At 36.1% G+C, this 27,010-nt stretch overlaps 1 protein-coding gene across 5 annotated transcripts in view; it reads right to left on the reverse strand.

The window, feature by feature from the left end:
- The window catches only part of GFM2 (G elongation factor mitochondrial 2), a 46,387-nt gene that overhangs the window by 13,133 nt on the left and 6,244 nt on the right, over positions 1–27,010 (reverse strand). For 3 of the 5 annotated variants that reach the window (XR_003792631.1, XM_029216408.1, XM_029216409.1), the window contains exons 2-17: positions 26,816–26,899; positions 25,509–25,593; positions 23,432–23,489; positions 22,876–22,973; positions 18,888–19,013; positions 17,954–18,042; positions 13,293–13,381; positions 11,703–11,763; positions 11,253–11,432; positions 9,602–9,682; positions 8,138–8,286; positions 6,559–6,699; positions 6,376–6,475; positions 5,472–5,661; positions 3,496–3,572; positions 899–1,037 (exon numbers count right to left, since the gene is read on the reverse strand). Coding sequence is in view for 4 of the 5 variants with exons in the window: in XM_029216408.1 (XP_029072241.1) it covers positions 899–1,037; positions 3,496–3,572; positions 5,472–5,661; positions 6,376–6,475; positions 6,559–6,699; positions 8,138–8,286; positions 9,602–9,682; positions 11,253–11,432; positions 11,703–11,763; positions 13,293–13,381; positions 17,954–18,042; positions 18,888–19,013; positions 22,876–22,973; positions 23,432–23,489; positions 25,509–25,593; positions 26,816–26,875 (1,723 nt within the window). In the remaining variant the exon portion in view is untranslated. Of the gene's footprint in view, positions 1–898; positions 1,038–3,495; positions 3,573–5,471; positions 5,662–6,375; positions 6,476–6,558; positions 6,700–8,137; positions 8,287–9,601; positions 9,683–11,252; positions 11,433–11,702; positions 11,764–13,292; positions 13,382–17,953; positions 18,043–18,887; positions 19,014–20,940; positions 21,026–22,734; positions 22,974–23,431; positions 23,490–25,508; positions 25,594–26,815; positions 26,900–27,010 lie in introns of those variants that run through there. The other 2 variants (XM_029216410.1, XM_029216411.1) reach the window with 2 other exon arrangements.

Raw genomic sequence — 27,010 nt, forward strand, 5'->3', positions numbered from 1 at the left:
TAGGAATGATTGTCATGTTCTTTTGTTTAAGGGAACCAAATTGAAATTATCATATGTAGAAAAATCATGCATTCTTACATTTTGGGACAGAAATATAAAAAGTACACTTTCCTAAGAATACCATCAGCACAGGATTACCATACTTATTAATACCATACTTATTAAATAGTGGAAATTATTTTCCACTCTATTTTAAAATTTTATGTCTTACTTTATTGAGATATAATTGGCATACAGCACTGCAGGAGTTTAAGGTATACAACATGATTTAAGTTACACAGATCATGAAACGATTACCACAGAAAGTTTAGTGAACATCCATCATCTCATCTAGACACAACATTAAACAGAAAAAAAATTTTTCTTTGTGATGAGAACTCTTAGGTTTTACTCTCTTAACTTCCATTTATAACGTACAGCAGTATTAATCATCTTTATCATGTCATATATCATATCACTAGTACTTATTTATCTTACAAGTGGAAGTTTGACTACCTTCATCTAATTCTACCTTCCCCACCCAACATTTCCACTCACTTTATGGAGTAAAACTGATACACCAACTTCAAATTGTTATACTCCTTCTGGTAGTGAGGACTGGGATGAGCTGTCTACTTCAATGGCTGATCCCACTGCACACCTGCTTCATGAGTGGCTCAGCCAATATATGTAATAAATGAGTTGTAATGAAATAGAGCTGTGTCTAAAACAAACAAATGCTAAAAATCAAGAAAACACACACATAAAACCTGTCCCCACTGATGGAAGACACTAGTGACTATGAACCCTGCCTTATGCAACTAAACTAAGAGATTCAGAAAACAGGTCCTGGAGAAAAAGAGAGCAACAGAACCAGCGAATTCTAAATGCTGTGAATTCGAAATGTTGTATTTTTTACCTGTAGCACGAACTGAATTTAGGATGGTCTCTCGGTATGCCACCTGGAGGGGCCCTAGATAGGTTTCCAGTCCATATTCCCTCTTGATTCGGTCATGAATTATCTCAATATGCAACTCCCCCATGCCACAAAGGATAGTCTGGTTAAAAGAGGAAGAAAACAAAGATCAAGGAAAAAATTAAGTTTATCACAAAATACTAATAAAGGTATATCAATATATTTTATTTTTCATTACTTACAAAATGAATTTCTTCCGTAATTTTTTTTGGCTCCTACATCAAAACACTGCTTTTAACTTTTCTGATTGAAATAATAAATCAATTAAAAGTGAATCACTAGGCCAATCTCTTATTCTTTGATAGCTGAATTATCAGCTGGGTAGGTGGTATCTAACTAGAACTACACTTCCCAACCACAAAGGTAAGTTCTGGCCAGTGAAATATAAGCATAAATGATGTTGGTAACTTCTGGGTTATGTCTTTAAGGGTAAATAAAACCCTTCTCTTAATGAAGATATAGACAACCGTCTTGAAATGTGAATGAGGGCAACATCTTGTGAATGGGGGGAATAATCCCTCCCCCAAACACTGCCAACCACATGGCTATTTCCAACCATCCTGGGCACCTTACAGTTTTGTGGGCAGTTGAAATTTCCAAAGTAGCTTGGAACTTTACGTGACAGAGAAACTGACTTTTATCTTCTTTGAACCAATGTTATTTTGGGTCCTTGTTAGAACAGTCAAATTTGCATCAAAACCAATCAAAACATGTTTTTGTTTTTAGAAAGCAACAATGGTTATTCCTGAAGAAGGTCTTTGTGTATGAGAGAATATAGTGCAAGGAATCCACATTTGCCCCATTTTATTCATATACCATCTGTGTAGTGAGGCATTAACTTTGCCCTAAGGAGAGATCTGGCCCTTGCCTTCAGCTACTGGGAAGTTATCTCTAGGCCAAGATGCTGCCTGATAGAAATGTCTTTGCTTATCTGGGGACTTTGTCCACCAGATAGTCTAACAATGTGATTTATGATGCGGCTTTGGAATAGCTGTACCCATTTACAACCTAGACAGTAAAGGTAGTAGCCCAACCCTACAGGAGGCACTAGAGATTAAATGTCAACCACATAGACAGTATGTGATTATGCCCTAACAAAAACTCTGGGCATGGAAGGCCTGGGTGAGCTTCCCTGACTGACAATACTCCATGCCAGGAGGATGAAGAAAAGCCTTGCATTTAGAACCCTCTCAGACTTTGCCCTAGGTGTCTCTTCCTTTGGCTGGTTCTGATTTGTTTCCTCACACTATAATAAAACTATAATTGTAAGGAACAACAACAAAAAACTATTTGGTGTATGAGGGCTATACTATAATATAAAGTTAAAGAAGTAATTATTTGGAAAAAAGCCAGTTGTAGAATAATACAAATAGAATGACTTCTTATATATCTGTACATATATATTTGGAAACATAAATACTGTGTTTTATAACATTGCACAGCAGAAAAATGGATGTTTGGAAAAGTGTGAAAGGCTATTCACCAAGTTTTCACAGTGATTACCTATGTAGAAAAGGATAGAGAGACTGAAAGGGAGACTTTAATTCTTTAATTTGTACACTTGAATGTTATTTGCTATTTAAAAAAAAATATGTACTGGCATTTTTAAAATAAAAAGTTTGTTTTAATTGCTGTTGTAGCCTTCAGAATCAATTAAACTAAATTGCTACCTCATTTAGCTGGCATTTGGGAAAATAAAGTACTCCATATTTTTCAGATTAACTAAATCAGTTTATCCTTTTTAAAGGCAAATTTATAATTTTTTAAGGAAAATTTTCTAGAATTTTATATAAACTCTACCCTACCCCCCTAAAAAGAAGAGGCAGAATGAATATGTGTTCTTCTACTGTATTATATAATATACAGCACAGTCCTGTACCTACTTTAGGTCTCTATTTCCTCCCACATTGTTAGGCTGTAATCTATCACTTCTCACCCATTTTAGATGTGTTATCATCATTAAAAGTATACCTAGGGCTTCCCTGGTGGCGCAGTGGTTGGGAGTCTGCCTGCCAATGCGGGGGACGCGGGTTCGTGCCCTGGTCCGGGAGGATCCTGCGTGCCGCGGAGCGGCTGGGCCTGTGAGCCATGGCCGCTGGGCCTGCGCGTCCGGAGCCTGTGCTCCGCAGCGGGAGAGGCCGCAGCGGTGAGAGGCCCGCGTACCGCAAAAAAAAAAAAAAAAAAAGTATACCTATGCATCCTTCCTTTAGAAAGCTGCTTCTATAAGTTTTAGCATAAGAGGCTCAAGGTTTTGTCTTGGGGTTGAACCTTATTTCAAAATTTCACAAAAGGCTGTCTTCTGGAAGGTAGAAATGTTGGAAAGTAGTTTATATAAGTAAGGTATAATCATACTGAGGAATAAGAGAATTTAACTTGACAGTCAAAATATAATCAGAAATTTATGAGAGAACCAAAAAAGGCTTTTTCTTTCAGGGGCATAGACCAATCAATGTTTTGGATATATGCACTTAAACACTCTCTCTCACACACACAAATGTTTTTATTGAAAGATTCTGGGGATTAAATAATAATATGCATACTTGTCCAGAGTCAGGATCTAGCTTCACTTTCAAACTGGGATCTTCACGCTGAAGGCATTTCAATGCATGATCCAAATCTAGAGGATAAACAATAACTGTTATCTTTATGTTTCATTTTTTTTGATAAGGTACTATACATTCTAGTGGGAAAATAGATGAACAAGCAAATTTTGAAAAAGAACATTTCAAACAGCCAGAAATGTTCTGGAGAGAATAAAACAAGGTGATGAGATAGTGATGGGAGGTTACTTGAGATTGACCTGGGAAGACCTGTCCAGGATGATTTAGATAAAGACACAAACCAAAAAGAATATCGCAAGTAAAATCCTGAAGAAAAAGAATTCCGGATAGAGGAAATGGCTGTGCAAGGAATGGCTTCTACTGGAGAAACAAGAAGGCTAGTCTAGCTGGATATTGGTGGACAAAAGGAAGAGTAGCATCAGATGAGGCGGGAGATGTGTGACAGGGAGCACACCATGTAAGGTACTGAAGGCCACAGTGAAGAGTTTGGATGTGCACTGGGAAGCCACTGAAGGGTTTAAATGGGATAGTAACATCATCTGATTATGTTCTGCAAAGGTTAAGGAACTGACAAAAAAAAGCAAAACAGACTTTAGAAACACATACAATAATAAGAAACTGGCAAAAGGAAGCTAAATTACATCATGAATAAAGAGATACTAATGTGATCACTCTATGATGAATTATCACACCAAGGAGGAAGTAAGAATACAGCTGACCCTTGCACAACATGGGTCTGATGCGGGTCTGCTTACACGCGGATGCAGAATCGGAGGACCTAAGTATAGGAAGGGCTGACTGTAAGTTATACTGGGATTTTCAACTGTGTGGAGGGCTGGGGCCCCAAGCCCCCTGTTGTTCAAGGGTCAACTGTATGTTATTTGCATTAAATATGCCATCTAAAGTAAAGAGATACTTTGATACAATCAATTAACTGATATGCACATGCTCCCTCTTTAGACCTGCACTGTCCAAATGGTAGCCACAACCCATCTGTACAAGATATTACGAGTCTGAATTAATGTTAGCTGTAAGTGTAAAATTCATACCAGGTTTCAAAGACTTCACATGGAAAAGAAAAAAGAAAGTAAAGTATCTCAATAATTTTTAAATTATGTTGAAATGATAATATTTTGATATACTGAGTTAAGTAAAATACATTACTAAATTAATTTTGCCATTTTAACTTTCTTTAAATGTAGCTATAAGGAAATTTTAAGAAGCGGGATGGAAAGACTGGAGCTTGGGTGCCTGATGACGTGTGGAGTCATCCTTGAACCCCTGGGATACCAATTCAAGGCATATTTTACAAGAGAAAAAAGTGAACTTTTGTCGTTAAAGCAACTGCTATTTGGGGGTTTTATGCTCTATGTAAGCAAATCTAACAAGAAATGTTATAGCTGGAATCATGAGCTTTACTATATACTATACTAAGGAGTTTGGGTTTCTGCTATAAGTAATGAGAAGCCACTGAAGTATTCTGAGCCAATATGCCAAAGAACTATTTATCACTCAGAAAGGTCAAATGACATTAAACATACTATATAAATATCTTCACTGAGTTCTAAAAGTTAAGCCAGAAAACAAGGAAAAGTTGATTTTTATAAATGGTGATGGGAAGCTGAATCGGTTATGAATTGGTTACCATCTAATCTAATACACTGGAAGGGCAGTCCTGAGGTCAATTACTTAGAATCCCATAGATAGCACCACAAGAACAGAATAAGGAAAAATATGGTAAGAGAAAAATGGCAAAGCTGAAAGAAAAAAAAAATGAAAAGAGTTTGTAAAAATCAAAACAAATTAAAAAACTAGACCAATCATAAGAAATACTTACCAATATATGCTCATAAAATTGAACTCAGTGACATAAGAAACCTTTTGAGGTTAAAATGTAACTATTTTATCTAAATTATCAGAGCACTAATTAATTGATGCACCAAGATTATTTGTACCTGGCTGCTTAGCCACTGATGGAGGTTCTATGGTACAGAAGAAAACAGGTTCTGGAATCTCCACCCCAGCCAACAAAAGCCTCTCTGCTTCATTGTTTTGTCTATGCTTCTTTTCTCCCTCCCTTTCCGCTCGACGACATGCAGCTAAAGCACTGGACTTGGATGAGACAATGGTGTCACCAGTGGCAGTCTGCAAGCAAAGAAGATGGCTTGGGACAAAACAGGCTATTGGCAAGCACTCAGCTTCCACCAGGGACCACGAAAACCAAAGAAAAATTTTAAGGTAGCACTTCCTCTTCATCAGAACTTAAAAGAGAGACAAATTCATTAAGCTCATTATAACTCTACGTTGGTAAAGCTAATTTAAGTTGTAGAAGAATTCTGTCCAAAATATTGCTGTAATAAGTTCTAACAATAAAACATTCATACACACAAAAAATACATTTAAAACTCATTTGGTAAAACAAATTCATCTTTGAACAAGAGACAAAAGAACGAAAGAGACAAAAATCCTTGCCCTTACAGAGACTTCATTGGCAAAATATCTTCACTTTTTAACCTGATCCGTTATAAAGTTAGATTTAATTGTCTGCAATAATCAAGATAGGAAGAAAAAAACAATGAAAATAACATTATTTTACATAAACTTAAAACATAAGTATATATCCATAGTGTGTGTATTTTACTTGGATTTGAACTTTATATGAATACAATCCATTCTGTAATTTACTTTTCTTTCTATTAAATGTTTGAGATTCAACCATGTTGATGAATATACTACAATATTCATTATTCCACTACTGATAGCTTTTGGATTGTCTATGGGCTTCTGCTATTACAAAATACCTACTTTTAATTAAACATTTAATCTGTTATTTCCTAGAGAAAAGATTTGGTCACTTACGTTTTTAAGCCCAACAGTCAAAGCAATGTTACCAGCAGTCAGTGAAGGGATTTCTACATGCTGGTCAGCAAATGGCAAAAGCAGACGACTTATTCTCTCCCTGTAAAACCATGATTTATATTAGTAAAAGTATATTTAAAGAAATGAGTGAAGTTTTAGAAAATAACCTAGGCTTCTACTTACGTGCAGTTTCCATTAATATTATGGATGGCCAATTGGCGTTTTATCACGCCTGAGTAAATGCGCAAAAATACCAGTGGGCCTCGCTGCTTGTCATGGAGAACTTTAAATGCCAGGGCACATAAGTCACCCTTATACCACTGCCTATAAAATTAAGGAGAAGTTCCAGAAAAGCCACTTTAAAATACACTTCCTATATATCTATACAGATCAGATCAGAATCACTGCATAAACCTAACCTTGATGTCCTCAAAAGATTCCTCATATCTTCCAGTTTAGCTACCAAGGCCAATTAAATAATGTATTATGTACCTCTCTTCCTCCACCGGACTAAATTATTCATTGGAGATCTTACCATTAATTCCTCAAAACCAAAAACAATGGATTCTTTTCCAAATATTACCTCTATTAGCAAATAATTCTTGCCTAGATTTCCCTCCTCAAAAAATATACCTAGGAACATCACACCACTTCTTAAAACCCCATACAGGGTAAACAAATAGGTACTTTCCAATTATTGCTTTCACTCTCTCCTCCCACTTTTCTTCAGCTGCATAGCCATATAAATCTACACTATAAACTTGAACTTGTTTACACAGTGAACACTTACAGAATGATGTCCTTAAACTGGAGTTCATTACTAGGTTTCAGAAAGTTTGAATCCCTCTCAAATTGCCAAACTTTGCACATAGGTACATTTTTTGAGGAAATATGGAAATATTTCTCCATATTTTCATTAGTTTCAAAGGAGTCCATGATTCAAAGTAGGTTAGACACTTCTATTATTGAATTTCTCTAATCTTATTCCTGTTCCCTCCAAATTTTAATTTTATTTAACAAATCCTTATATAGAGAGTTGATCATATACTAGGCACTGTTTTATGTGCTTTATAAATATTAGCTCATTTGATTCTTGTAACAATCCTATGAGATAAGTCCTATTCTCTGCATCTTATAGATGAGAGGTTAAAGCAACTTGGAAGACCTGAGATTTAAATCCAGGCAGTACACAGTCTATGCTCATCTCATATCACCATAATGCCTCTCCAGTTGAGGGATATGGAAAGTGACTCAGGTCCTAGTTAATAGGATCAAAGTTCACCTCTGTTTGCCATTTGGCACAAAACTCACTCAGATTTTAAGAGGATTTATTACGAAGGACAAAGCTGTTAGTGACAAGAGGAAAAAACAATGGACCTTTCCTTACAGTTACAAAATATTATGAAAAATCTTGAAATCCAGAATATAAATGTATCTATAGAATATTTATCAAACATCCCCAGTATACTACTTTTTTTTTTTTAACTAAGATGGCAGAGTCAACACTTATACTTTTACACAGCAAAAAAGCCATAAATTCTTATTTAGCTCCATCTGTAAACACAGCAGGTTATAAGAGATGATGACAAATACCCCTTTCAAGTAAAAATTACTATGGCTCTATATTATGTTATTTAGAATAATATTCTTCACCAATGTTATTCAAAAACTGTGATTCAACTACTCTCTGTGAAACATGACCTATCTGTCTACCTGTCTTTTCAAGGCTATACGATTTTAATCTATGCACTTGCATACTTACAGAAATTCATAGTTGCGTTCTTCAGGTGAAGGCAAGTACATAGTAATAGCATCTAACAAGGGCTGGACCCCTTTGTTTTTCAGGGCACTTCCACAAAGCACAGGCACTGCTGTCTGAGCCAGTGTTACTCTGTGTACTGCAGTTTGTAGCTGTAAAGCAGAGATATAAATGTTTTATGTGTAGTATTCTGGTCTCGACCAAAATATCCCAGAATTAGATGCCTTCCCTAACCAACCACGTAAAATATCACTCCTCAGCACACTTCCATCATTCTTTATGGCCTCATTCTTCTTTATTTTTCATTGTAAATAACATTAATCACTACCTGGTATATTAGATATATATTTATTACTTTATTATCTGTGTCCCCAGTCACTAGAATGTAAAATCTATATAAGCATTATAGTAAGTCCCATAAAGATACTGTAAATCACAAGAAACTGGAAAAGTGCTTAAAATAAAGTAGATGCATAAAAATATTCCTTGAATAAGTGAATTAATATACTTGTGATTTAACCTCGATAGTCTCCTAGAGGAACTGGTTAGAAATTAGAAATATAAATGAGTTACAATTTCTTCAAATAAATTAAATCCACATTAAATAAAATCCAAAGGAAAATGAGGTAGCAAAGTAGAAACAATTTTTAAAAGACCTCAAAAACCAAGAAAAGCTTAGGTGTGCTTGCAAGCTATTGATAAGAGAAACGGTGGGTTAATTTTAGATTGTAGGCTCTTTGAAAACAGAAATCATGTTATATGACTATAGGGCACAATAAACATCACATTTAAGCATTCGAATACTAAACAAGAAAAAAATTCAAACTTACAACATTTCATTCAAAAGAAAAGAAATAATTTTTTCCACCTCTAACTTCAAATGGCTCAAAATTAATCTACAGATCTTGTGTTTTTCTTTACTTCTTTTCATGAAAAATAACCAAGTGAATTTGCTGGGCTCATCTTGGAGCCCACTTAAAACACTACCACTTAAAAAACTTTTCATGGGGGAAGGTTCCTGGCAGAAAAAATAAAAAACGCCTTGAATAAATCTGTCATAATTCAAATACTACCAGTATTTTACTGGCCTATTCTCTGGTTTAATATATTTCAAAAGAAAACCAAAAAAAGGGAAGACCTGGAATAAGTTTCCACTAACAATTAAAACAGATTCAGAAAAAATGTTCTGAGAAAAATGACCATTATAGTATCCGAAAGACCAGTAGATAAAAAAAAAAATTCTATCTGTGATTTCCCTAATACTACTTAGTGAAATGATCACAATGAAGGGAAAAGCCTTCAGTAAATGAACAATGTCTTTTAATTTTTAACACTGTTCTCCTAATTTTTAAGTCCGCATTTTCTAATGATATGCAAAGTTGAAAAAAAAAACCCACCTACAATAGAGTAATCAAACCACATCCAATTAGTAAAACTTGGTCAAAGTAAATGAATAATAAAATTTACCTTTTCAGCCGGTAGCAAATCAAAATTCTCACTAAATTCTCCTAAAACCAAGTCAGCAAATTCATCATCCAAATCTGCAACCTATAAAGAAAGGCTTTAGTTCTGTAACTCGCATTCATCATCACAACTACTAACTTAAGTCTACACACCATAAATATTCATTACCCAACTATTTCAAGACAGCTACATGATCTAACTTATCCAGACCAAGGAACTCTTCACATCTTCTAAAGAGATAAAGAGTTTTTCTTTCAAAGGAAAGGAGATTGAAAATTGAAGATACGCTCTCATGAGTTTCCTAAACTCATGGGAAGCCAGAGCCAGACAGAGCACCTCAATGAAGTGTGCTACCTACTCAGTGCTCAAAAGAAATAAAAAGTCCACAGCTGATAGCCAATGATAATATATACAATGAACTGCTGTTTTTAAATAGATTTGGGGGGGGGGGGGTCTTAGTTCATAAAAAAAAGTTTCATTTGGTAATCCTCTAATATTTTGAATGTTCACCAGATCTCCAAGACATTCAAAGTAAAATGACTGAACTTGTTTATAATCCTTCACTGAGGGAATAAATTTAAGTTGAGGGGGTAGTGGTATAATTTCAATAATAAAGATGTAATTATCTAATTCGTGTTCATTTCATAATCATCTGCTTATATGACAGGAGAATTCAACTGACAATAAAATTAACAAAAGAGTTCCAAAAGTTTATAACAGTAAAAGGGAGCAAAACATTCAACCTTGGTGAGAAAAACACATTTTTAACAGCTAACTATAGCAGAAATGTACCCAACCATCTTTCCAAAAAGCAGCAAATATGATGATTAAGCATAGCTTCTGGAATCAAACTGTCTGGAAATGGCTCCACTACTTAAAAACTTGTTCAAAAAAACTTTGGTCAAGTTACATCACCTCTCTTTGTCTTGGTTACTCATGGAGATAATACCAGTACTTATCCTATGGTGATACTGGGAAGTTTAAATAACCAATTCCAATTATGCTTCCAGAATATATAGTAAGTATATAATAAGCATTGTTTTGATCGCGGTTCACCTTTAGAACACAGGAAGTTGATTCTAGTCCACACTAATCTTATTCTCTAATTCAAAAAAATTTTTTTAACTTTGATAAAATATAACAAACATAAAAGTACCACCTTAATCATTTCTAAGTGAATAGTTAGGAAGTAGTAAGTATATTCCACACCATTGTAAAATTAATCTCTAGAACCTTTTCATGTCACAAAACTAAAACTCTATACCCATGAAACAACTCTTCCTCGTTCTCCCCTCCCCACAGCTCCTGGTAACTACCATTCTACTTCCTGTCTCTATAAAGTTGAGGACTCTAAATACTTCATGTATCTGTAAACTATGAAGTAAAGCAAATGAAAGATAAACACTGCAATCAAGATAGTGGTGACGGTGGGGTAGATGATTAGTGGAAGGGAGAGAGAAGCGCAGGGAGTAGCACAGGGAGAGTCAAGAGTATTGCTAATATTCTATTTCTTAAGTTGGGTGGCGATTACACTGGTGTGCACTGTATTATACTTTACATATTCCATATGTAATTTTAGATGAAATTTCACAATAAATATTTTTTAAAGTTTCTAAATATTTACGCAATTTTAAGCTCAAAGTATTTATTTTACTTGTTCAATTAAGGCATTCCTTGCTTCCGTTATCTCCTTCAGCAATTCAGGATCACTCATTTCCAAGAGGGGTTTTCTCTCAAAGTCTTTTCCATCATCTGAATTGGGATTCCAAAGAAGTTTTTCTTTACTTACTACATCCACCACTCCTTTGAAAGTTTTGCCTTCACCAATTGGTAACTATAAGTCAGAGTGAGATTAACATTTTATTAAATGATCATTAGAACTCAATTAGAATTGCACTGGTGATAGAATTTACCTTTCCCCACTCCCCCCCAAATGTCTCTTATCATTATTGCCATAATCTATACCTATTTTTATTTATATCCTAACTTCTTCCAAAAGGATTTGCGAAAGCTTCAAAAATGTATATAATATGCCACAATAAAATACGTTGATGAGGAAGCTGAGAAGGATCTGTTCATATTAATAAACCAAATATTAACCAACCTGTAAAAGCAAAGGCTTTGCCTTCAACTTCTCTCTGATGCTTTCAACTGCATAGTTAAAACTGTAGAAAGTAAAATCATTTAAAATGTTAAGATACTTAAAACAGGATTTAAGAATGTACTCTAAAATTATAACCCTAAATTGTTCCTAACGTTTACCATTTAACAGTTTTCCACAGGACAACATCTTGTCTAATCTTTTAACATTAATTTCAGATAATAGTGACTGAGTATCTACCATAATTCTGCCACACAGGTATTTAGGGTATTATTATTGTGAGCTTCATTTAACTAAAGTTTGAGGTTAAGTGACTTGATCAAGGTCACACATAATAAACTGGAGTTAAGATTCAAATGCAAGATTTGTGATTACAAGTCAAAGATTCTTTCTTCTAACAACTATGTTTGTTATCACACGACTACCCACTTTCTTCCAAGAGCCAGCCTGTCTAATTTTTCTACACTTTTATCTTAGGCATTGTTCGTATCATATGCTATGCTGTTCACTTCTGTGCTAACACTAGGGTTGGCTACCTATGGAACACATGACACATCTTTGGCACGTGGGCTGATTCATACACACATGCAGATCATTCTGGTCCCAATGTCTTTAAGAAGCAGCCTAGTATCCAGTCATCTCCCTCCCCATCATCACAGGTGCTGTCAGTCAGTATAGACAGTATTTCCCTCAACCTCAAGGAACTCCAAACAGAAAAGGGTCAGAACCTAAGCCTAGCACATTTTGAAGGTTGCTGTGCTTTTACTAATCAAGACAAAAGTCCTCTAAACCAGCAGCTTTAGAATTACTGTAGAGAGTTACAGAAATACAAAGCATACTGTGTGATATCAGGAGAGACACGGTTTATGTTTTCTTATTGCCGCTCTCATACCACAGATCAGGATCTCTCCCTTTCACATTTCCCCAGTATCCTTTGATTCTTAATTCTTGCCCTTTCACATTTTCTCCAAATCCTTCATTATTCTTGATTGTCTGGATTCTGTTCTCAGAACAACGTATCCATTTTGGATTACCACTCTGTAAGTCTGCAGTATTACCACTACATCTCAGCATTAACTCTTTTGCCCTATACGCAGGTCTCAAAACATCTACATTCTCCTCTCCTAGTTTCCTTTCATTGAGAGCATTTTACCCATTAGCTAAAGAAAATCGGGGACAAGGAAGAACATCATTCTCTGAAGCAACTACAAGAAACAATTCTCTTCCCTCCCCCATTAGCAATGACAGGGAGCACCGTAACATTCAGCAATACACGGACTCGACCATACAGCTCTAAATAGAAGCAACGGATTCAGCAAGACATCACTCTGTCAGGAGCCTAGAAATCAGGATAAAGCCTCTCTACATTAGAATCAGAATGATTCATCACCTATCAGCTCTCTATTAAGCCCACATTGTTACTTTACCTATGAATCAACTGCTCTGAAAATTTTTTTAAATGGGATTGAATTGGGATTCCATGGAATATTTATACCTTTTAGGGAACAGCTGTTTATAAATTTAAGTTATAGTGCATTAAAAGCTCAAATCATATTCTTACTTTGATAAGCCGAAGAAACACACGTTAAATACCTTGCTCCAATTTTGTCCATCTTGTTTAAAAAACAGATTCGAGGTATCTTGTGTTTATCAGCTTGCCTCCATACTGTAAGAGTTTGTGCCTAGAGCAAAGATAAGGAAAAAAACCCATATTTGACAAAAATAACTATGTTACTACACATGGAATAAGCATACCTAAGACTCTATTATAACATAGAATTGGGCCCTATTCTAGCATAGAATTAGCGCCATTGCACACATACCTCTAGACCCACTCTTATGCTATCAGGTTAAAACAGTTAAGAAAATGATCAAGCATGACTGAAGATTATGCTTCAAACTGAGAATACTTTGGGTGAACTAGGTTGCAACACAAAGAGAATTAACAACTGGGAAGTACTGGGAGTCACAGAAAGAGGACTTAACCAAGAATTACAAGACCTACTTTTTGTTTGGCTTCACCTTACTTAGTAACGTCACACAATACTGAACTTATCAGTTTTCTGATCTGTGAAATATGGACTTTTGCCTTAATTAATTCAGACAGTTGTGATGTAAAAAGAACAAATAGGAATGTACTATAAAATGCTACCATGATAAAAATCGTGTATTTTTACTGTGAATGTTTGAACGTTCATATAAACTGAAAAGGATTTAAGGGGGGAAAAGGAAGCCAATACCTGTATCTCTAAGTTACAATTCTCATATGCTTTTCTATTTGGCTTTCTGGTTGTTGTTAAACAAGTAATTTTTAATATTTGGCTTCTTTTAATTCCACTTTCTGTACATGTTAAATATAAACAGTTTGCCTAGTACAGTCTAACAGCCCTGAAGCAGAGCATTAAAAGCCTAATGTGCTGACACTGTTAAAACAGAAGCCAGTTTGTCATTTGTTTTATTAGGTAAAATTGATATACAATAAAATACAGTTGACCCTTGAACAATATAGGGATTAGGGGCGCCAACCTCTGCAAAGTCAAAAACCACTTATAACTTTACAGTTGGCCCTCCCTATGTGCTATTCCGCGACTGCAGATTCAACCAACCATGGATTATATAGTTCTGAAGCCTGTATTTAGAGGAAAAAATCCACATATAAGTGAACCCGTGAAGTTTAAACCCATGTTGTTCGAGGGTCAATACAGATTTTCAGTTTATAGTTCAATGAATTTTAATAAATGCATATACTTGTATAACTATTACCCCAATAAAGAGAAAGAACATATAGAACGTTAGAGATTTTTATGTCCCTCCCCCCATAGCAACCTGTTCTGATTTCTGCCACCATAGATTCTTCTGCCTATTATTGAACCTCATATAAATAGCATAGCTTCTTTCACCCAACATAATGTTTCCGACATTCATTCATGTTGTTGGGCATACTGGTTCAGTTTTACTGCTAAATTCCTTTGTATAAATGTACCAGTTTTTCTATCCACATGTGGATGTGCACTTGTGTTGTTTCTAATTTGGGACTATTATGAATTTAGCTGCTATAAACATTCTGAACAAATCTTTGGTGAACAAATGTTTTCATTCCCTTGGATAAAGATGGAGGAGTAGAACTGCTGGGCTATAGGACAAGTGTATATTTAGCTTTATAAGAAACTGCCAAATAGTCTTCCAAAATGGTTATAATATTTTACAGTCCCACCACCAATGTATAAGAGTTCCAGTTACTCCACATCCTCAACCATGATTTGCTATCATTCTTTTTAATTGTAGCCATTCTTGTGGGTATGAAATGGTCTCTTCGTAATTTTAATTTGCATTTCCCTAATGACCAATGAGACTGAGCATCTTTTCATGTGCTCACTGGTCATTCACATGTCTTCTTTGGTGAAGTACCCATTCAAGTCCTTTGTCTTTTTTTTTTAATTGGGTTGTTAGTTTTTATTATTGATATGCAGTTCTTCATATATTCTGGATACAAGTCTTTGGTCATACACATGTGAAAATTTCAGCACATACTCCCTAAGACAATAATATTCTCTACATAATCAACTGTTATTGCACTCTGGAAGTTTAACATTCATATAATATTTTATCTAACATTATAAATTTTCTCACAGTCTAAGGTTTGCCTCTTTTTTTTAAGTTTCAAGCACCTAATTTTGAAGAGGTCCAATTAATCAACTTGTTTTTGTTTTATGCTTCTTGTGTCTTCTCCAAGAAATTGTTACCTACCACCCCCTCCACCCACGCCAAAGTTGTTAATACTTTATTTTCCCTCTAGAAGGTATACGGATTTAGCTTAACACTATGATCCACTCCAAACTAATTTTTATGTGGGGGTGGGGGGATATATACTATAAATTTCCCAAGAACTAAACATATTAAAAAATAAAACAACAATTCCCATCACCCCACCTGCCAGCTGAAAGTCCATCTACTGTTTTAGCAAACAGTAGCCTCCTGTATCACAAATTCAGAAACTTCCTATTACAGCATATTTCAATCTTGTAAATAATGCAATCTGAATGATTAAGTGTCAAATTTATGTAAAGAAGTTATAATGACAGGAAGGATGCAACCATTAGGAAATGAAATGACTCAAAGAAATAGAAATAATAGGTGTATAATCAACCTCAGACATCAGTGTCAGGCTTTATATCAAGCAAATATCACTGTCTGTCAGGGGTCCTCAGGTGGGGCTTTCAATAACTGTATTATTTCCCCTCGAACTAGTACAATAAGTGTCCGCTTAGTCTTCACCTAAATTCACCAAATATTAACATGTTACACTTGCCTTTTTTCTCTCTCTATAAAACATTACGTGTCTGGTGGCTGGGAAAATGTGCCACTTGGAACTACTATAAAGAGCATGATTAACTGATGGTTCCAACTGTTACCCTTCTAGGTCTACCACCATGTATTCTCAAGGCGCACCTTCTTGGGGGCTGTTTCCAGCTAATGACTGAGCTCAGCAGAAGGACTAATGGAGGCCCATTCCCACAAGACATGGGTTCCTCTAACAGGTAACATTAGTTTGAGGACTCCCCATGAGCGAAGCCAAACCCTTTTGGAACTGTACTATGGCCTGAGGCTCTTCCTGCCTAATCCCCCATCCTTCCCCCTCTCCTTCACAGGTGTCAGCCTGCCCTGCGGTCTGAACGCCCTCTCCCACTTCCCTCTTTTCTCCCTTATTCTTCGCAGGTATTTCCCCCCCGATGAATCTCCTATACATCTAATCCCATCTTGGCATCTACTGATCAAAGCACCCAAACTAACACCATGTGTGTATGTGTGGGTGGATGGGAGCTGAACCATGAGAGCAAGTTGTAGACACCATGAGACTTTAATCCTAAATACTTCAGCATGCATTTCCTAAGAATAAGGACATTTTCCTACATAATCAATTACAAAGACCACATTCAGGAAAATTTAAGTTGACACAATACTTTAATATATATATATATATATTACATATTCAAATTTCTGATTTTCCCAGTGATGTCCTTTGTAACTTTTTCTTTTTGATCCAGGATTCAGCCAAAAAGGATATATTACATTTAGCTTTCCTGTCTCTTTAGAATCCTTTAATCTAGAACAATTCCACAGCTTCCCCCCAACCCCAATTGTTCGTTTTCCTTATGTTAAAACATTTTTTTTGAATTTCTGAAAAGTCTTGGTCAGTTGTTTTGCAGAATGTCTTTCAATTTAGATTTGTTTTCTCATGATTTGGGCCAAACATTTTTGCCAGGAATACAACATAGGTAATGTTGTATCCTTCTTAGTGCATCATATCAGGAGGCCCATGGTGTCAATTTGTCCCATTTTGGGGGATATTGATTTTGATCCCTTAATTAAGGTATCGCTTTTAGTAATTTTAAGATTAGAAGAACTAATGTGGGTTCTATATTCAAGATAAAGCCAATCTTGAGATTATAAAACAAATGGAGTACCAGCTAAAGAGAGCATAACTGACCCCAGTAGCAACAATTTTATTATAAACCCACTTTCAGGATTTATTCACGGAGTTATATATTAAGTTTTGGGAGAAAATCCTTCATGGGTCACTCACATTTCTGCATGTTTTGTCAGGAGAGGCACTGACTGCCTTTATTCTGGACTATCTTTTCAAAAATGCTTGTATAGCGAACAGTTTAGAAAGATATTGTATCTCCCTTCAGAGCAAAAGGTAGGTTGGCTTACAACCCTGGAAGATAATGTATCCCTTCAGAGCAAAGAGCAGGCACTTTTACTGGCCATTATAAAATACTTGCATTCTCTAAGCACAGGGTTCCACTGCAGCTGTCACCTGACTTCCCTTTGTCACCCTATGGGAATTAGGGCTTGAGGAACCAAGACAAGGAAATGCTGATACTCTGGATATTGCTATTTTGGTGATTAATAAAGTCCTTCATCCCTGACTCAGAAATCTTGTGTCTTCTGCCAGAGTCCATAAAACTATGGCAGACGAACTTGTTAGCTTTAAAGTAAGAATCTCAGCCTCTTCACAGTTCTCAAAACTTTCATATTGCCTACAGAAAAGCAAACTTTACTTTCCCTTTTACTATGAAGTATATTATATGAGATCATACCTCAATATTCAATTCCAAATTCCTTTAACCATAATTGGATTTATATGAGCTTACCAAATAAAGGGTTATAGTTAAATCAATCTGATGCATTCTACTTCTTTAAAAAATCATGCTGTTCTATCTTCACTTTACTTTGACAATATTTTTTACCTCTACACCAGCAGAGGCATCAAACACAGCCACTGCACCATCTAACACTCTTAGGCAGCGCTCAACTTCCAACGTAAAGTCCACATGACCTAAGAAAAGGATGAGAAATGTAACACCTAAAATCTTTAAACCATCACCACCACCACCACCACCACCACCACGTGATCCAGCAATCCCAGTTTGGGTACATACCCAGAATAATTGAAAGGATAATCTCAAAGAGATATTTATGCCCCCATGTTCAGAATAGCACTATTCACAATAGCCAAGAGGCAGAAGCAACCCAAATATCCATCAATGGATGAATGGGTGTGTGTGTGTGTGTGTGTGTGTGTGTGTGTGTGTGTGTGTGTGTGTGTGTGTGTGTGTGTGTGTGTGTGTGTGTGTGTGTGTGTGTGTGTGTGTGTGTGTGTGTGTGTGTGTGTGTGTGTGTGTGTGTGTGTGTGTGTATAAAATTTTGTATATATACAAAATGTGTTACTCATGGGCAATGGAATACTATGCAACCTTAAAAAGGAAGGAAATCCTGTCACAGGCTACAACATGGATGAACCCTGAAAAATTTTGCTAAGTGAAATAAGGCAGTCACAAAAGGACAAATAGAGTACGATTCTACTTATAAGAGGTATCTAAAGAAGTCAATCTCATAGATCTACAAAGTAGAATGGTGGTTACCAGGATTCAGGGGAGAGGACAAAGAAGAAAAGTCGTCTTATGGGTACAGAGTTTCAGTTCAACAAAATGAAAAAAGTTCTGGAGATCTATTTCACAATAATGCGAACATACTTAACACTACTGAACTGTACACTTGTTAAGACAGTAAATTTTATGATATATATATTTTTTACCACAATTAAAAAAAAACCCACACATACACAAACAGAAAAGCCTCAAAAAAATGCAGCACCTCTGCATTGCTGAAACAGCACTATACCTGGTGTATCAATTAGATTGATTCTATACCCCTTCCAATCGAACGTAACAGCAGCTGACTGAATAGTTATGCCTCGTTCTCGCTCTTGAGCCATGAAATCTGTCACCGTGTCTCCGTCATCAACATCTAACCAGGAAAAAAATGACAGTTAGGCTTAAAAGTATATTTTACAGGTCTTTGATATCTACCTGACATAGTTTAAGAAAAACTGTTCATAAAATATTAAGTTTAATATTTAGAGCCCTTAATCATTCTCTAAATAAATCGTCATTCTAGAAAAAGATTTTTCAGATGAGTAATTTTTCCATAAAAATAATTTTTCTGTAATAACTAAGATTAAACTCTTTTAATATTTTAATTTTACTGAACCATATACGTCTTCCATTTTTTTTTCTAGTTTAACTTTCATTATCCCGTCCTTATCTGATGTTCCTCACACCTGATCCCTTGACAGGAGGCAGAGTAATGCCCTAAGAGCAGACAGACCAAATTTAAATCCCAACTTTATCACTTCTCTACAATCTTGAGCAAGTTACTTAACCTAGTTTTTAAAATATGGCTAATAAAGCCAACCTTGCTGGATTCTTATAAGAATGAAATGAGACTATATATATAAAGTACCTAGCTCAGTAAATGGTAGCTACATGGAATAAGGTAGAGACAAAATTCCTCCAAAGTTAAATCATCTTTTACAAACCCTTCTCATTACTAAATTTTCCTTTTAGGATTTATTTATACAAACGTAAAGTCTCCTATAGTATAAAGTCATGGATAAAATTTATCCTGACTACCAAAAAGGTCACTCAAATTACTCTGCAGGGCTTCCCTGGTGGCGCAGTGGTTGAGAGTCCGCCTGCCGATGCAGGGGACACAGGTTCGTGCCCCGGTCCGGGAAGATCCCACATGCCGCGGAGCGGCTGGGCCCGTGAGCCATGGCCGCTGAGCCTGTGTTTCCGGAGCCTGTGCTCCGCAACAGGAGAGGCCACACAGTGAGAGGCCCGTGTACCGCAAAAAAAAAAAATTACTCTGCAGTAAAATTCTTGAGTTATGCATTTTACTCTTATTCAGTAAAATAAATGACAAAGAGCTGATCTTTACCAATCAAAATTCAAGTTATCATGGCCTTATACTACCACTGCTTATGTCAGCATTAAACCTCTAAAATGCTAGCTAGTTACTCCATATCATTTTTGTGTGTGTATATGTGTGTATAAATATACATACACACACAAATGCACCAACAGAGGGGAAAACAGCAAGAAAAATGTATCTGTTAGCAACTCCAAATATCAGTGTTAAAGAATTGTAGCAGTATTGCCAGTTATTCACGATATAACTAACCGAGAAAACAAGCATCATTAAGAAGACAAAGACCAAATAACTAACCAGAGGTTCTAAATAAGGCAGTAAGTTTCTAAGACACTCAAAAAATAAAAATTTGCACAAAGATAAAGATCTTTATTTCCTATTATTATTATTTTTTTAAATATAAATTATTTATTTATTTATTGGCTGTGTTGGGTCTTCGTAGCTGCGCGTGGGCTTTCTCTAGTTGCGGTGAGTGGGGGCTACTCTTCGTTGTGGTGCACAGACTTCTAATAGAAGTCCTCCTATTATTTCTTTATGATTACACATATGGCTAATAAAATCAACCTTGGATCAACAAATTCTGCCACAATTTGGATAGTTTCTAGGCCTCTGGCCTGAACCAGAAAAGAAACTCAAAACATATCTAGTTTATGTGTGTGTGTGTGTGTGTGTGTGTACATGTGTGTATATATATGTATCTAATATATATATATTCCTAGAGTAGTCAGATTCATAGAAAAAGAAAGTATAAGGGTGGTTTCCAGGGGCTGGGCAGAGGGGGCAATGGGGAGTTGTTGTTCGATGGGCATATAGTTTGGGCTTTACAAGATGAAAAAGTTCTGTAGAATAGTTGCAAACAATGTGAATATACTCAACACTATTGAACTGTACACTTAGAAATGGTTAAGATGGTAAAATTTATGTTATGTGTTTTTTTTACCACAATTAAAAAATAACTGTTTACTTGAAAATTGCCTGCATCCACCTCATCTGGACCCTCGACTCAAGGATACACTCAGGGGGGCTTCCCTGGTGGCGCAGTGGCTGAGAGTCTGCCTGCCGATGCAGGGGACGCGGGTTCGTGCCCCGGTCCGGGAAGATCCCACATGCTGTGGAGTGGCTGGGCCCGTGAGCCATGGCCGCTGGGCCTGTGTGTCCGGAGCCTGTGCTCTGCAGCGGGAGAGGCCACAACAGTGAGAGGCCCGCGTACCTCAAAAAATAAAAATAAAAATAAATAAAAATAAAATAAAAAGGATACACTCAGGGAATATGAGGGAAGGATTCTAATCAGATTCGTGATACAAAAGAGGAAGCCTAACAATGTTCAGTGTTTTGCTGTCTGTTATTTCCCCGTTTACACAGCAATAAATTCTATGAGAAATTCATGTGCTTATACATTTAGGAACCTATCATCATGAAGATTCTAATCGTGAGTGGTTTTCTCCTCTATAAACATTAAGTCTCAGCCAATTCCAAGGGTCTAGAGAAATAGGTCTCAATAGAGCACATTTCAAAATCACTGAGGAGCTTTTGAAAAAGACATTAATTTCTACTTCTGGTATTCTGGACCTGACGACCTCCATGTCACATTTCAAAACAAACTGTTTCACCAGAGATAAAGAAAGGCACTTCATAACGATAAAAGGGTTGATTTATCAGAGAAATATAACAATCATAAGTGTGTGTGAGTCAAATACAAGTTTCAAAATACGTGATGCAAAAATACAGACATCCAGGCCATACCCAGACATGCTGAATCTTAGTTTTCAGAGTGGAGCTAGGGCACTGTTATTTAAAAACAAAACAAAACAAAATCTTTAAAAGATACATGGGCATTAAATGTGCATGCCTGGTCAAGAACCACAGTTTTGGGACTTCCCTGGTGGTGCAGTGGTTAAGACTCCATGCTCCCAATGCAGGGGGCCCGGGTTCAAACCCTGGTCAGGGAACTAGCTCCCACATGCATGCTGCAACTAAGAGTTTGCATGCCACAACTAAAGAAGCCGGTGAGCCGCAACTAAGGAGCCCTCAAGCTTCAACTAAGGAGCTCGTCTACCGCAACTAAGACCCAGCACAACCAAATAAATAATAAATAAAATTAAAAAAAAAAAGAACCACACTTTTTGACATACTATAATAAAAAAGTAAATTCAAAACTTAGGTAAATTATACTACTACTGGGGGTTAAGGATTTATGAAATCCTTTCTTGTTCTGCATGGGAATTTGACCTCTGGTTAACTTTCTGGCTCTCTTCTCCTAGAGCCCAGAAAACAAGTATGCCAACTGCATTGCTAGGCAACACACTTATGGAAAAAATAATTTCCGATTGGTAAACTACATCTGACCTGGGAAGAATAAATAATGAATTATAAATACCTGCTGAAGATACATAGCTTTAGGCTTCCCTGAGTGGGGTATGGCATGCCCCTTGTGGGAAACCAGGAAGATGACCCACGGAACTGTAACAAGAGATGCTTGTTCCTACGGGGCATGAGTCTTCTAAGCTAGGGTGGCTCCTGTGAATCTTGTTACCTTGCAACTAAGCTATCGCTTTTGGGTGGCCAAAGAGGACAGTTCCCACACAGCTATGTGGACTGCTCTAAGAACTTCTATAGAAAGAAACATCTATTGCTGGTAAGCTATGTTTCCTGTCTCACAGCCTTCTGAGTAGACCAGTGCCAACTATAGCCCAAGATAGTATTGTGAGTCTGATTGTTTAATTGAACCTAAAAAGACCCTTTGGAGTACTGTAACTACCTTAACTTTATGCTGTGGTTTAGACAGCAGTGCCTCCATGCCATACTCAAGGTCTCTAGGTTGACTTCTTAATCAAAATATTTTCCATTGATGTTTTTTTCCAATGGGGGGGGCAGGGTGAGAGGAGGAATCCATTCTAACCTCCCAGTGATCTTGTGTATCCAGAATAATACAATATTCTTTCTGTGGTGGTAGTTTTTCCCGCATCAATATGAGCCATAATTCCAATATTACGGATTCTGTTTAAAAGGGGAAAAATTAAAAAAAGACATGTATTATAAGGTGGACATTACTAAAATTGTAAAACCAAAATATCTATGCTGCACAAATTTCAAAGCTGGTTGGTATTTCAACAATTTATATAATGGTGTAAAAACTAGAAAAATGGAAAACATATCACTATCACATTACTCTGACAAAACAGCTAAGTAACAAAAGAGCTAACTACAATTTTGTGACTATCTTATATTTATTTCTATGAAAAGTGTGCTGTTGCTACATTAAAAATTTTTAGCATTGAATTGAGACAAGAAAATAGCTTTTAAGATACATACCAATATCTATTTATAGTTAATTAGCTAGGGCAGGAAGTTACAGAAATTAGAGCATTCACTAAATGCTGAATTAAGCCTGTGTGCAAAACCTGTAACTTTTCATGGCAGCCTATGGAAAAGACAATATCAATGACCGTACTTACTTAGCAATAGGAGGATTGATGATGGAATGAAGGGACTTGATATCATTTCCTATTAAACCTAATGGAAAGAGAGTTAAAATTGAACTGTTAAATTCAAAGAAAATTTCCTTTAATTTATAAATGAAAGAATTTTAAGCAAATAGTAAAATTACTATTAAAGTAAATCCAATTAAAGTAAAATTCAAGCTAAATATAACACTCATTTACCTAAAATTTATTTTCTTGCAATCTCTAAAAAAACCTGTGGATGACAATAAAACAAGATAAAGTTTTTAAACATCAATTTCTAGATTATATCCTTAGAAAAATATAGATTTACCCCAATCTCTGCCACCTGCTACAATTCTATAATAGAATTCTATAATAAATAGAATTTCAAAAGTAGAATGTTCATAACAATAATCTTCAGACACTAGTAGATCTTGAAACCAAAAAAAAAAAAAAAAAAAAAAGCACAGTCCTGTAAACCTACATTGTCAAGGCTTGAAGAGCAAAGAGTGATACTCATATCAGCTGATAATGAGTTTTTGTACAGCTTGAAACCTACCTTCCCTCAGCAATTCCAAGGACATGATACCTATAAAGACAGCCTGGGAGGTATCACTGAATAGAAGCTATAATAATCTAATACTTGTAAAAGGCCAACTTGTAAAAACTAACAGTATTTCTGGAAAAAAAAGTCCATAATGACTTACTCCATGCTTACCATTTATTCTATTAATACTAAAGAAACAATGAAGTTACATTTATAAATTTAATTTATACCTTCCTGCTATTTAAACCAGTTCTCCCAAATTTCTATAATAAATTATGATGACTTCTATTACATTTTGAAAAACTGATGGCAGTTTGAAGACTGAAAGATAATCTATACTGCTATAGATAAATTTGTACGGGCAAAATATAGAAACCCAGATATACACCAATAATGCAGAACATTAAATTCACATGCCTTTAACAAGTCACACAGCCAACTGGTATTTTTACTCCATTATTCTCACATGACAAAGATGGTAATGAGAACAGCTACAGAATGAAGCTACAGGTGACCCCTGAACAACACAGGTTTGAAGTGTGTGGGCCCACTTATCCAAGGATCTTTTTCAATACATGCATGCTACAGTACACGATTTGCAGCTGGTTGAATCTGCACATGGAACTGCAGATGCAGTGGGCTGACTACAGTTATATGTGATTTTCAACTGTTTGAGGGGTCAGCACCTGTAACCCCCTCATTGTTCAAGGGTCAACGGTAGTTTCACTAAGTCTCCCACATGCTTGCTTACTTCAAACACAAGAAGCACATTCAGAATTACAGTACAATTGACCTTTGAACAACCTGAAGGTTAGAAGTGCCAACCGCTCTGCAGTCAAAAATCCAACTATAACTTCACAGCCTGCCCTGTGCACACATCGTTCCTCTGTATCCTCAGTTCTGCATGGGCAGATTCAACCAACCGTGGATCATGTAGTACTGCAGTACCCATTTAGTGAAAAAATTCTGCATATAAGTGGACTCTTACATGGTTGAACTTATATCGAAGTTCAAATCTGTGTTCAAGGGGCAACTGCAGCCAGTTCCTCAGCCTTCAGGCTTTTAATAGCCATATTACCTAACCTAATCTATCCCAGATAAATATTAAACCAAACTACTCTTAAGAACACTCAAAATAAATTATCCTGTTAAACCTCTATTAACAGAAAATACTTTTGTATAAAAACCAGAAATGAACTAGGAAAATCAACAGTTTACAGCAAGAGCACTCTACAAGTAGACTCACTGCTAAACCTCTGAGCCGACCCTTCCCTTTGCTCAGCTCATGAGGATGGACAGCAGATGAGGAACATAAGTCTACTGGTACTACCTCCTAGCATCTATCAGAATACTCCAACTCCTAATACTCTCAAGGAAAGAGCCAAGAAGTAAAAGGGAGCCACTGTTTTCAAAATGGTTGGAGACCCCTAATAAGGGAGAAGATTGCAAATGACAGAGAGAGAAAGAGAGAGAGAGACAGAGAGAAAAGGGAGAAAGCAAGCAAGCAGTTTAAGTAAAATGAGAAGAATCTAACATTTGTACCTGGTAGGGAACTGTAATTTCTTCCAAGAAGCGCACGTAGCCTTAATCTTTTTAGACTTGCCCTTATTTTTGAGGAACACATATTCTAGTGAGGAGAAAAAGAAACAACGTTAATTTTATTTTAGCATAACTCACTAATGTAGTTTTAACATCATAATTGTGCTTTGAATCTCCATATAGTAGTCTCAATTTATTAACTCCAATTCTTTTAAAAAGTGACAACACAAAATTACACTACAATAAAAAATAAGGATAAAATTAATACTGCTTGCTCTTTTGAGCTGACCTTAGATGATGGCTCTCCTAGACATGCAGCATTAGCATCACAGGGATCTTATTTGAAAGACAAATTCTCAGGACCCACTCCAGAGAAGAGAATCAGAAACTCTAGGGATAGCGTCCAACAATGTGTTTTAACAAGCCCTCCAGGTGATTCTGATAGCTGCCGTTTGAGAACGACCCTAAAGTTTCCAGAGAGCCAGAAAGGTTAAATAAGGTTGCTAACCCTGGATACCCCTTGGTTCTCCTTTAAGCCTATTAACAGCTGGTGGGAGTCATGAACTCTGAAACCATTAGGTGTTTTCACCTAGATTTATAACAGCGGCTACATATTAGAATCACCTGGAGAGCTTTTAAAAAGGAAGGGAAGCTGGAGGAACTATAGCATTTTAAAAAGCTCCCCAGGTATCTTCTCCTAATATTCCCACATAGAGGTTGAATGTTCTCCATCGATTTATCCCTGGACCACTAAATACACATTTAATGGCTGTCAATATATTTGGAATTGTCGTTAGTGTATGTAGTGATTTTGGGCTGCCACAATCTGCCTTTCATGATGTCACAGAATGCATACCTGTGCCTTCTGTATTATTTCTACATTAGTTACCAAGTTTCTGGCAATAAAACACTATTATTCTAAGCAAATATATTAAGAGTAGAGAAGAGACTCCAACTATTTAAATTTCTACTTCATAATGGCCAGGGTAAGACAGCATCACCTATCACAGGGTGTACAGTCTGAAAGCATCAGAAATGAAAACACTGAAGAAAAACTGTGCAACTCCTTGGGCTGCTAACGACCTCAAAAATGGAATACAGATAGTCTCAAAATGCTGCACAGGTGATTTTAAAGTAGCAAAATGAATTTATAGACTAATGATAAGGCATACTTCTTGTTGATTACAGGTTCCCCCATACCCCCTGTTAAGAAACTGTTGATATACTAGTATATGAGATACACTAGACCTTTGGGGAAGTCAAGTAACTGAAGCTGTTGAAGTACATTTAATTTTACAAGAAAAACTTACGTTAATGTGCAAGCTGGATATTTTCTTATGATTCACTGCAAATATCCTCAGATTGGACATCTTGGACCTCTAAGCTGTTATTCTCTGAAAAAGAAATATACAAAATTACAAAACTAAATTTATGTATTACATGTAAGACATATGTAAGTAAGGCAAATGTAATATATTAGGTAAAAATGTATTACTTTTAAAAAG

This window comes from Monodon monoceros, unplaced genomic scaffold (assembly GCF_005190385.1).
Source record: "Monodon monoceros isolate NGI ecotype Baffin Bay Population unplaced genomic scaffold, NGI_Narwhal_1 Super_Scaffold_12, whole genome shotgun sequence".
Taxonomy (NCBI): Eukaryota; Metazoa; Chordata; class Mammalia; order Artiodactyla; family Monodontidae; genus Monodon; species Monodon monoceros.